Consider the following 12,208-nt stretch of genomic DNA (forward strand, 5'->3'; position numbering starts at 1 on the left):
CGTACGGTGAGGCCTCAATCAATGGTAGTTTATAACACTAAAGCCAAGAGAGATTTGGTAATCTCAGAAATATCTATATCCAGTTATATGGCAGAGCCATGATAGGAACTCAAGTCTGTGTTATCTCAAAACTCCACACTCCTTCCCTTACACCATGTTGGCAATCTCTCTTACATCTAGATCTTAAAATATTTTTCTAAGAGTCCAGAGGTCTAACTTTCCAGATTGGTATAATTTTAAATATTTTTCTATTATATAGACTCATAGAAATATAAATCAACCTTACTACTCTATCCAGAATTAACTATTATTTTATTTTCTCCCAATCCACATTGTTTTCTGGAAAGGTTTCCTAACTCATGCTTTCGCCAACAATAGTATATAGGACAGTGCCTGGCTCACATGAATAAAAATAATTGATTGCTTCTCCGCCTTTTGGCTAAGATCAAGTGTAGTATGTTATTAGTTTAACATGTGATACGTCCTGTAACCTAGGACTATATATATATATATATATATTTTTTTTTTTTTTTTAAGGTTTTATTTGTTCATGAGAGACACAGAGAAGCAGAGACACAGGCAGAAGGAGAAGCAGACTCCCTGCGGGGAGCCCAACGTGGGACTCGATCCGGAGACCCCAGGATGACGACCTGAGCCAAGGGCAGACACTCAACCACTGAGCCACCCAGGCGCCCCCAGGAACAATATATTAAACGGATTTTTGTAACTAGGAGCTTCTAGAACGGGAGCTTGCTTCGTCCACTTGAGGCATAGACCTGGTATTGCAGTAATTCCAGGAACGGTGCAGCCCCTCGGGCGAATAAAGGTTGTCCAAAAGAAAGGGGGAGGGGGGAGAAAAAGAAACAAAAAACTATTCTGCTCTTTGATAAGTGCCAAGTGATGCGCTTAATCTTCTATTTCTTTGATGAGCTAAGTTACATATCCTTTCTTTTAATTTCTATTTTTCTTTAGCGGACTGCCTATTCCTATCCTTTGCTCGTTTTTCTATAGGAGTATTATTTTACCCTTAGTTGTTTTTTTACAATTAAAAAAAAAAAAATCTGGCTGGTAGTCCAGGGCTGCTGAGCTCTGCCCGAGGCCAACAAGGCGCTCGCCCACTAGCGAACTTTCCAGGCCAGCAGGCGGCCTTTATTCTCCAAGGCGGAAGCAAGGGTTCCACGAATCAGGAGAGCGCGAATTGCTGCAAAGGCGTTGGCTCTCCCGGCCTCAGGAGGAACGTCTCGCGGGATCTCAGCCCTCCTTGGGGCCTCTGACCCGACTACAAATCCCGTCATCCAACGTGCCTGAAGGCCCAAGCGCCCGAATGAAGGCGCAGGTCCAAGGTCATGTGTCTGTCTGCGTAAGGCGTCCGGTCATCTCTCCCACGCCCTTTTTTTTTTTTTTTTTTCCTGCAGCTTCCACCTTGGCCGCCATTTTGTGCGGGAGATTCTGGAACCTCTGAGCTCCGCCGACTCTATGGTTGAGCATTTCAGGGATCGACCAATCCGAAGCCAGATCTCGGAGGAAAACCCCGCCTTCGCCCGCAGGGAGGCGGGAACTGCCACGAAGCTCCTGTGGAGAGAGAGGAAGAAGCTGCCGAAAGCCAATAAGAAAGGAGGACTTGAGGACGTTAACCAATGAGGATGCGGGAGGATTGCAGCCAATGAGAGTGGGGGGATCCCGGGACACGTGGGTGGGGAGCGGAGCGCTGAGACCTAGAGCTAAAGCCGGGAGGTGAGTCAGTCACCTTGAGCCGGGCAAGCGCCGTGGTCGGATTAGGGGCCGCGGGGCTGTGGGAGTGCAGGTGACTTGGGGCCGGAAGCCAGCGATCGGCAGGGGTGTGGGCTGGGCCGTGTGGGGGGCATTTGCCCCCAGGGCCGGGAGAAGCGCTAGGTGCCTATATCCTTAACAATTATTGTTAATTACCAACGGTAATGAGCGATTAGCTGTCCCCACCGAGGCGGGCCGAGGACAGCTGTGTAAAATGGGCAGCACTCTGCCCGGCACCGACCCAGTATCTGCCTCCTAAGGCCTTCCCGGGAGACCATTCTCTTTAGCAACATTTCCTTCCTGGGGTTTGGGCCTCCTTCCTCTGCTGGAGATCTACGTGACCTTCCTTTGCAGACCCCTTTCGCGCTGTTCCTCTGACCTCTAATGCCCTCCTCAGCTGGGGCACGGTGCAAGGAAGAACGTGGTCCCGGGAGGGCGGGCGGGGTGAAGGGGACGCCCGAAGGTCGCCACTATAAGCAAACGACTAGGCTGTGGATGAATCTTTTTTTTTTTTTTTTTTCTTTCCTCTGCAGACTGAGAAAATGCAGACCACCGGGGCATTACTCATTCCTCCGGCTCTGGTAAGCTGCGGCTCCGGGGTGATCTGTAGTGCCAGGTGTGGGACCTGTCGATGTTTAATGAATGAACTGAGAGGAGCCTGGCATCCAGAGGACGTTGGCTCTTTGGGGAGGCTGTAGTGATGCAGCTAGCCCCCGGTTTATTTAGACCTGTAAACCAGCCTTTCTTGGCTTTGGAATGCGGTCAGATCTGGAGATGATCTTTACCCCCAGTCTGGCTTGGCGGTAGGTAGCAAGGCAGCCTACCTAAGCAGTCCTGCTCAACCTTGACTAGTAGTCTCCAGATGATTCCCATGTTCAGCCATGTTTGGGAACCACTGCAGGAGGTTGACATATTTCAAGGAAGCCAGGTTACAGGGGGCTCTACTTAGTAGATGGTTGTTGGAGGAACCTCACCAGGCTTACTGGCCCTGTCCATTCAGGGTGTGTAACAGTGAGTACACTCCAACAAAAGATTTCCCCTTTCTGATTCTTTTGGTGATCTGGGTACAGACCCTTCCTGTACCTCCTTTCGTATTAGCGTGGGTTCTTGTTCCATTCTGGGATACTGATAAGGGCTGTGCCCATAAAAATGAACTTTGGTACCTGGTTTTTAATGGGAAAGTTGCCACTGCTAACTACACCTGGGTCTTAGGACAGCTGTCTTCTGGGCAGGCCTAGCTGGTAGAAACAGGAATGCATTAATCGACCTTGAAATACTTTGAGTTTTTTTCTTGATATGGAGGAACATGTCTTTCTGATTTGACAGATCCGCTGCTGTACCAGGGATCTTATCAGGCCTTTGTCTGCCTCCTTCTTGAGTAGGCCAGAGATCCCATCTAAACAGGTAAAGGAATATGGGCCCTCTTCTAAATTTCCTCAGGGGCACCTGGTTGGCTCAATCAGTAAAGCATACGACTCTTGATCACAGAGTTGTAGGTTGTACACTCCACATTGGGTGTAGACAGTACTTACAAATAAAATCTTAAAAATTAATTTCCTCAGCAAGGGATTTTTAAAGATAGTGGCCTGTAGGCCCAGGTGGGAGGACAGTTACAGAATCTGTAGTGCTTTAACAGTGCTAAGTACCCCAAGGTGAGAGTTGTAGGTGAGAAGTTTGCAAAAGTGAAGTTTCCCTAACCCGTAAAATTTCCCTGGTCCTGTCCGAAAATAGGCCCTCAGACTAATTCCCAGCATGCTCTGCAGTCTGAGCATTTTATACCTGTCCGGCAATTTGCCAAGTTTCAGCCTGGGTGGGTCAGGTGAGGGGATGGAATTAGCCACCTGTCCTTATGCCTTACCACCTCTCCTTCCCTACTTGCCTCTCTAGCCATCCTACAGCAGCTCCCCACTCCAGGTGGCCCGACGGGAGTTCCAGACCAGTGTTGTCTCCCGGGACATTGACACAGCAGCCAAGTTTATTGGCGCTGGGGCTGCCACAGTTGGTGTGGCTGGTTCAGGGGCTGGTATTGGGACAGTGTTTGGCAGCTTGATCATTGGCTATGCCAGGTAAGTTTGGGGGGTGGCCTAGAGCATCCCCTACCACAAATTCCACCCCATCTGGGAGAAGCCTCAGCAGGAGCTCCCACTAGTTTAGGATTGACTTCATTAATCTTTTGTTTCTCCAATGATCTCTGGATCAGAATTTAAATATTTCCAACCTGGCCCACTTCTCCCATGTTGGTACTCTGCTTACCTGTCCAAATCCCCAGGATATAGGCAGGCTAGGCCCTCTCCCAGTTTCAGCATCCCCACCCCAGGCATTGACCTAACCTACCTGTGTCTTCCACCACCCGTTCCCTTACCCCTTCCTTTCCCTTGCCTGGCATCGATCTCTGTCCCTGGCAGGAACCCATCTCTCAAGCAGCAGCTCTTCTCCTATGCCATTCTGGGCTTTGCCCTGTCTGAGGCCATGGGGCTCTTCTGTTTGATGGTCGCCTTCCTCATCCTCTTCGCCATGTGAGGCTCCGTGAGGGTCACCTACCCGTCCCTGCTGCTTCGACTTCAGGCCATGCCTGGTGCTGGAGTGTGTTAAGCTTTACCATTAAACACAACGTTTCTCTAAACCCATATGCCTTCGCCTCTGTCCTTTGCCCCTGCACAGGGCCTTGATGGAATGGGGGGGGGGGGACAAGGGAATGGGAATAGGTCAGCCGTTGGTGGTTTGGAACTCCTGGGCTGAGAAGTGGCACTGCCATGACCTGAGAACATGGAGGGTTCCCTTTATTTCCCAGAGGGAGCATGGATTTGTGTAAGTAATGATAATTGGTGCTTTTTTCTCTTCAAATTTAATATAATGAGATAAAACATTCTTAAGGGGCTTAATTTGCACCAAGCTCTGTTTTATGTTTGTTACTTCAACAACTTTATGAATGAGGAGTACAGTGGTTTATACCAATTTGCAAATGAAGAGACCAAGGCTTAGGGCAGCGAAATAACTCATCCAACATCACAGAGCTGGGAAGTGGAAGAATTGGGGATTCCACCTCAGGCTAGCCTAACCCATTAACTGCTGTGCTGTCCCATCTCTTTTCATGATGGCACCTCAAATAAGGTGGCACAAGTAGGAAAACAGTCCCAAAGAAGTGATGTAGCCAGTTGGACATAGAGGTGGGCCCCCATCGGCCTGCATTTAACCCCACTTGCAAGTTTCACTTTCATCCTTAGATGAAAGAATGAAAGACTCTTAAGAGTGTCTAAAGGCCTAGAATAAAGCAGATATGGTATAGTTCCTGTTCTTGGAGAATTTACAATCTTAGCCTTGCTAGGGGTAAAGAATGAGGTTTTTTTGGTTGAACCAACTAATAAATTGCTTAGAGAGCCTCATGCAACATCTTCCTTGTGGTCTCAGTCTGTGCCCGGCAGGCTTCCCAGCTTGGCTAATGTGGGCCTAATAACCCAGGGAAGAGAGTGCTAGGCTGATATATCCAGTCACTGCTCCTCTGAGCCCTAGCACGAGGAAACCGTGACAAAATGAACATGGAAGTGCTGGTTAACACAATCTGTCTCAAACTGGATGGTTTCAAAAGGAGTAAAAGTGGGATCCATTTTGTGAAAACTTTACCTCAACTAACTTAAAGACTTTTGTGAAATAGCGAAACCAAGAATATTCCCATCCAGGTAAAAGACAGCTAGCAAAGAGGGTTAAAACATGAAAAAAAAAAAAAAAGTGAGTTAATAAGAATGGGTTGAATTCATCTGTAACATAAGGGCAGAGATGCCTGGTGGCTCTGGTTGAGCATCTCCCTTTGGTTCAGGGAGAGTCTCCGTATCGAGTCCTGCATCAGTCTCCCTGCATGGAGCCTGCTTCTCCCTCTGCCTGTGTCTCTGCCTCTCTGTGTCTCTCATGAATAAATAAATAAAATCTTAAAAAAAAAAAAAAAATAAGGGCAATCTGCAAGTATTTAGGAACTAAGCATCCTCCTAGTAGTCTTTGTGAAGGCAGAGAAATCCAAGATCCTGCCCTTAAGGAGTTTGGGGCATTAAGAGTGGAGACCTTGAACTATATCACACACTGAATACGTGGGTCCAGAAACCATGTGCTATAGATGAGGAACAGCAAGGACACTACTGTGGTTATAATCTCAGCTAACGTTTGAGCACTTGTGGGTCAGGCACAGTGCTAAGCACTTTCTGTGGATAGTTTCTGACCTCTCTACGATGAGATAGGTCATTTTATAGTCCAGGAAAAAGAGGCTCAGAGAGGTAAGGCAACCTTTGAAGGTCACACAGCTGATCAGTAAAGCTGGAATTCAAACTTTAGAATCTGTGTTCTTATCACTCTGCTGACTCACCTATGTTTCACACAAGTTCACTGACATGCCCGATTATCACACAGCAGGCCAACGATTCCAGCCCCAAGTCCATCTGACATTCAACAGTCATGGTCTCAACACAGGAGTTTTCAACCTTGGCACATTTGGGGCCAGCTATCCATTGTGGTAGGTTGTCCTGTGCATTGTATGGTGTTGACAGCATCCCTGGCCCCTCAACACACTAGATGCGGGTAGCCACCTTTTACCCCTAAGTATGACAACCAATTGCTGAGTACCCGATACTGACAGATGTCTCCTGGCTGGAGGCGAAAAAAAAAAAATCATTTCCAGTTTAGAACTACTGGTCTACCATAATCTGTTGGGGGTTTTTTTGTTGTTAGCCTCTTTACCTTAAGTAACTCTCTCAAGGTTGTGCACGGTGAACCAACCAGTGATAGAACCCAAAGCAGAGCCCAGGAATCTTAGGGGCAAAGAGAAAGAATGGAACTCAGGTTGAACTGGAAGCTGAGGTATCTGCAAGGCAGCAGTGGATTAACCGGTAATGTTACAAAAACGATGTAGTAACCCTTCAGGATGTCAGGCTGGCATCCTTGCCAGGCCACTATCCTCTAATGCTAAGTCAAGGAGCAGCCCCCAGGGAAGGTGATTCCCTTTACTTTCTGTGAAGCTCCAGGAATCTAGTTTTTGCCAAGGGGCTGGCAAGAATTTCCATGATCATGAGCTCCAATTGCTCATGATCATAGCCTTCGAATTGCTGAACTTCTAAATCCAAATCAGCAAGGTTGGGGATATAGTTGAGCCTGTGGAACCCTAGAGAGTTGAGAGAGAATGCTTCCCCACACCAAACAGGGCTAGTTAGTCCATGACCATGGAGATTCTTCAGGTTCTGTGATCCATGGGTGGATGGAACCATTTTGCCTAGTGCAAAATATTTGTGAGTAGATACAGAGGTGTATTTTTTCGAGAGTATCCATTGTTTTCATACATTCTCAGAGGTAGTGACCAAAAACAATTAGTAAGGCTCTTTAAGAGTTCAGTGTGGTAGCAAAGAGCATAGTCAGAGGGGAATGCAAGCACCATCCCTGCCACTTCCTAACTGGGTAATTCTCTATCCTGAGACTTGAATTCCTCATCTCTAAAATGGGGATGAGAACAATTCCTGGGGCAGCCCTGGTGGCACAGCAGTTTGGTGCCGCCTGCAGCCTGGGGTGTGACCCTGGGGACCCGGGATCAAGTCCCACATCGGGTTCCCTGCATGGAGCCTGCTTCTCCCTCTGCCTGTGTCTCTGCCTCTCTCTCTCTCTCTCTCTCTCTCTCTGTGTGTGTGTGTGTGTGTCTCTATGAATAAATAAATAAAATCTTAAAAAAAAAAAGAACAATTCCTGGTGGTTGGGACAACAAAGTGAGATGATAATAGGGCAGCCCGGGTGGCTCAGTGGTTTAGTGCTGCCTTCAGCCCAGGGTCTGATCCTGGAGACCCGGGATTGAGTCCCATGTCGAGCTCCCTGCATGGAGCCTGCTTCTCCCTCTGCCTGTTTCTCTCATGAATAAATGAAATCTTAAAAAAAAAAAAAAAAAAAAAAGGAATGTATTCAGAGAGATGTAATAACACATGTATTGCTAAATTCTTTAAGGGGGTACCTGGCTGGCTCAATTGGAAGAGCATGCAACTTGATCTCCGGGTTGTGAGTTCAGCTCCACATTGGGCGTAGAGATAACTAAAAAATTAAATCTTTTTTTTTTCTTTTTTTAAAATATATCTAGGGGATCCCTGGGTGGCACAGCGGTTTAGCGCCTGCCTTTGGCCCAGGGCGCGATCCTGGAGACCCGGGATCGAATCCCACGTCGGGCTCCCGGTGCATGGAGCCTGCTTCTCCCTCTGCCTATGTCTCTGCCTCTCTTTCTCTCTCACTGTGTGCCTATCATAAATAAAAAATAAATAAATAAATAAAAAATAAAATATATCTAATATAGGTATTATTACTTTAATCAGAAGTCTCGAACCCTCAGTCCGAGTTCTGATTTTTCCTTTTAGTTCAGAATTTATGACCTGGATGGGAATTCATCATCTCTCCCTGGCATTGAGCCCAGAACAAAAGGTTGGAGCCTGTAGAGGAAGGACAGCTTCTAAGGGACACAGAACTTTGGGGAAGGGGAGAAAGATCTTCATGATTTATTTCTTTATTTATTTGTTTTTAGAATTCACTTATTTATTTGGCAGAGAGAGCACAAGTAGGGGGAGCAGCAAGCAAAAGGAGAGGGAGAAGCAAACTCCCCGCTGGGCAGGGAGCCCCATGTGAGCTTGATCCCGAGACCCTGGGATCATGGCCTGAGCCGAAGACAAAAGCTTCACCGACTGAGCCACCTAGGCACCCCATAATTTCTCTTTTTAGAGAGAGTTGAGGCATAGTAGTCACCTGCACTTTAAGGCACTTGCTGGCCTCTGTCCTTGGGGGAGGATACTTGCCTTGTTGCCATGAGCAAGGGGCTACCAAACTTTTCTGCACCCAGAGATGGCTCAAGGCAGGCAGTCCAGTGCTGTGTGGGAGAGAGAGGCTTGGATCCAAATTCCTGTAGGAAGATGGCTTAGTTCTGTCATCCATCCCCAGAGGATATGGGAGAGGCTCCAGAAGGCATACTCCTGCCCTCTAGCCAAGCTGCCAAAAAGCAGCCAGGTGTTGCCTTGAAAAAGTCAGTAAACACTGGGCTAAGTAATGCCAGCTTCTAACATTCTGCTGCTAGCCTCAACCTGGCCCTTCCTCTTCCTTGGTTTAGAGGCTTCCTGGAGTTCCTTTGGGAGGTGGTAAGCTGGTCCTTTAAGCAGCTGCTATGCTCTACAGCCCTTCAGGCCTTGACTTGCAAATTCTTCGCACAGGCTTGGCTGAGCCCTTTGGAAAGAAAAATAAGCATATGCGTTTGGGTGGCTCAGTCAGTTAGGCATCTCCGGTTGTGATCTCTGGGTCCTGAGATCCAGCCCAGCTCAGCGGGGAGCCCGCTTCTCTCTCTGCCCCTCCCTCCCTGCTCATGTTCTCTCTCTTTCAAGTAAATAAATAAAGTCTTTTTTTTTTTTTAAGGCATATCTGAGGAGGAGGAGGAGGAGCTGAAATTCTAGAGATCCATAGCCAGGGGAAGGGCAACTGGTTACCATGGCCTCATTTCTGTTCTGTTCACCCTGTCTGCAGCACTCAATGAATTGTCAGTTCGAGATGCAAGATAGGTGCTCCATGTTTTCTGCCCTAGAGTATGTCACATGTAGTAGCTAGACAGGTAAGTAACCACACCAGTAAAATAAGAAGTAGTATGTGCTACAATGAAGGTATGAATTACTCCAGAGGATGGAATAATTTTAAATGACTAATTAATAGTAGTAGTAGTAGTAATAATAATAATAATAATAATATTAATAATAATACGCCTGGAGGTGCTAAAGTTTGGCAGAGAAAGTAGTATTTCAGCCTGCCTTGAAGATGAGTAAGAGTTAATAATTATTGAGAATTTACTTTGGCCAGGTATTGTGCACATTATTACATTATCTCTCTCTCTCTTTTTTTTTTAAAGATTCATTTATTTACCCTAAAGAGAGACAGTGTACATGGGCAGGGGAAGGAGCAGAGGGAGGGAGAGAATGCTCAAGCAGACTCCCTGCTGAGTGCCAAGCTCTACACAGGGCTCAGTCCGAGGACTCCAAGATCAGACCTGAGCTGGCTGCTTAACTAATTGAGCCACCCAGGTTCCCCACATTATCTCTTCTTTAAAACTACTATCATTTTACCAATATTACTGATGAGGAACAGAGCCTCAGAGTTCCAATAACTAGGACTCCTGCCAGTATAGTAGAGGGAAAGACTAGTCTAGTTAGAGAAAGTATGAGCAAAGGCCTGGAGGAAAGATGGTATATGGGCAAATAGGATGTCAATTATTTGGACAGTGCTTGCCACTCTACGAAACACTTGTGTTGTTGTCACAGGAGGATTAAGGTTTCTCTTAATCCTCAGAGAAACCCTAGAGATAAGAATTATCACCATTCTATGGATACAGAAATAAGCTCAAAGAGGATATTTGCAGAGTGGTACTGATCAAAAGCTGGAACCTCTTTCTCCTGGATCCAAGGTAACTGTTTTCTGTCCATTGAAAACAATAATCCAGTAGTAAGGAGAGGAACACACTGAGGAATCTTCTCCCCTCATGGGCCATCTTTGGGCCTCTGCTGTCTGGAGCCACAGAGCAGCCATGGAGTCATGTTTTCTTTGTGTGAGGTTATCAGTGAGCTTACTTTTGACCATCTTACTAAATAAATAATATCTAAACAAAATTCCAGTATCCTTTAAAAATGAATAAAACCTAGTATTAATAGACAATAGATGCGTAGTACAACATTTAAAAGGTACATGTACAGGGCAGCCCCGGTGGCGCAGTGATTTAGCGCCGCCTGCAGCCCGGGGCGTGATCCTGGAGACCCTGGAGTCCCACGTCAGGCTCTCTGCGTGGAGCCTGCTTCTCCCTCTGCCTTTGTCTTTGCCCCTCTCTCTCTCTCTCTCTCTCTCTGCGTCTCTATGAATAAATAAATAAAATATTTTAAAAAAATTTTTTAAAAAGGCATGACATATACACCCTTTGGCCCACCTTGTCAGCGATTGAACCATCCAGAGGAAACCAGTTACCAGTTTTTTTGTATATCCCTTCACAGATATTCTGTACCCTTACTATTATAGAATGGTAAAATGCTATACCAACAGGGGCAGCTGGGTGGCTCAGTGGTTGAGCAGCTGCCTTTGGCTCAGGTAGTGATCCCTGAGTCCTGGAATGGAGTCCCACATTGGGCTCCTCTCAGGGAGCCTGCTTCCCCTCTGCCTGTGTCTGCCTCTCTGTGTCTCATGAATAAATAAATAAAACCCTAAAAAAAGAAAAAACAAAGAAAACACTTTACCAACAAAACATGAAATCTGTATAAAACATTGCGTTGAGTCATTTTTGCTTCAAGTTAAGTACCTAAGCTGCACCAAGCCCTCTGCTGGATTCAGACAATACCTGCTCAAGAGCCCCCGAAGTACATGTGTGTTGTGTGTGTGTGTGTGTGTATGTGTGTGTGTTGTGGGATAGGGGTTGGAAGCAATAGGGAACAAAGGACCACATGAAATAAATCCAGTAAATGTGGGAGAGCTCCAAGCTGTGATACTATCACATAGTAGTTAGAACTTTTTCTCTGGTGTTAGACAGATTTGGCTCACATCCCTGAATCTGTTGCTTGCTCTCAGTGTGACCCAGGTTAAGTGATGGAACCTCTGTAAGCCTGTTTTTCCATCTGTCAGAATACACTAATAATAGTACTTGCTTCCTAGGGTTGTTGGAAGGAATACATAAGACAAAGTATACAAAGTGCTTGGCACATGCTAAGCACTCAATAAATGTCAGCTGAAGAAACAAATTTTTAGCCTCAGCAAGTGTTGATGATTACCCTTATTGGAAAAATCAGGAAGCAGTGAAAGCTGGACTTTTCTCCTAAAAAACAATTTTGATGGCAAAAAGTGTAATACCGAGTGAGGCTATTTGCTTGGCTCGGTAGGACTATTCATAAATGTATCCAAATGAGGATGAATATTCATACAATCTGCTGTCGAAACATCAATGTTTGGTTACTGGGTGCTGCCCCAGACCTTACTGGGGTGTTCCTCTCAATTCCGAAACACATCTGGCCAAGAGTTTCCGGACATGATTATGAGCCTGTGTTTCTGCTAGGGAGAAAAAGGAAAAGTCTTTTTTAGAAGGCAGTTTTTCTTAGTCCATAGAAATCCCTGGAAAGCCCTTAAGGAATCCTCCCAGGATTTAAACTCACAGCCCCTTGATTCCTGTATATTCAAGGGCTTGTGGGAAGAAAAAAAGGCTGAGCTTGGAGTCAGGAGGCCTGATTTTCTTCCTTTTACCAAGCTTCTCGAGGTCTGTTTCATTATCCCTATGGCAACGCCTAGCAACAGAGCCTGGCATCTAGTAGCCCCTCCATAAATGTAAATCAACTCTGAAATGAGGTGGTTTTCCACTCGCAGGTTGTGATTCCTTCCCCCGGTCCTGCTGCAGGCAGGGGGCAATGGCAGTCTGCCCTCGGTGGGT

The 12,208-nt window shown here is 46.4% G+C and overlaps 1 protein-coding gene and 1 non-coding gene across 4 annotated transcripts; both read left to right on the top strand.

The window, feature by feature from the left end:
- The first annotated feature begins 419 nt into the window (after window positions 1-419).
- LOC112918173 (U2 spliceosomal RNA) lies at window positions 420-602 on the top strand. Its single transcript, XR_012000196.1, has one exon. It is a non-coding gene; the product is annotated as a U2 spliceosomal RNA (small nuclear RNA).
- Window positions 603-1,596: 994 nt separating this feature from the next.
- On the top strand, window positions 1,597-4,399 carry ATP5MC1 (ATP synthase membrane subunit c locus 1). 3 transcript variants are annotated; one of them, XM_072747419.1, is made up of 5 exons: window positions 1,597-1,734; window positions 2,304-2,351; window positions 3,097-3,174; window positions 3,658-3,836; window positions 4,176-4,399. In XM_072747419.1, exons 2-5 carry the CDS (start codon window positions 2,313-2,315, stop codon window positions 4,288-4,290), a joined length of 411 nt encoding a protein of 136 aa, XP_072603520.1. In that variant the 5' UTR covers window positions 1,597-1,734; window positions 2,304-2,312; the 3' UTR covers window positions 4,291-4,399. The 3 variants fall into 3 exon arrangements, with proteins under 3 accessions (XP_072603520.1, XP_025851626.1, XP_072603521.1); XM_025995841.2 differs by having other exon boundaries at window positions 1,718-1,804; XM_072747420.1 differs by lacking the exon at window positions 1,597-1,734 and adding an exon at window positions 1,772-1,893.
- Window positions 4,400-12,208: the final 7,809 nt, after the last annotated feature.

This window comes from Vulpes vulpes, chromosome 2, assembly GCF_048418805.1.
Source record: "Vulpes vulpes isolate BD-2025 chromosome 2, VulVul3, whole genome shotgun sequence".
Lineage (NCBI taxonomy): Eukaryota > Metazoa > Chordata > Mammalia > Carnivora > Canidae > Vulpes > Vulpes vulpes.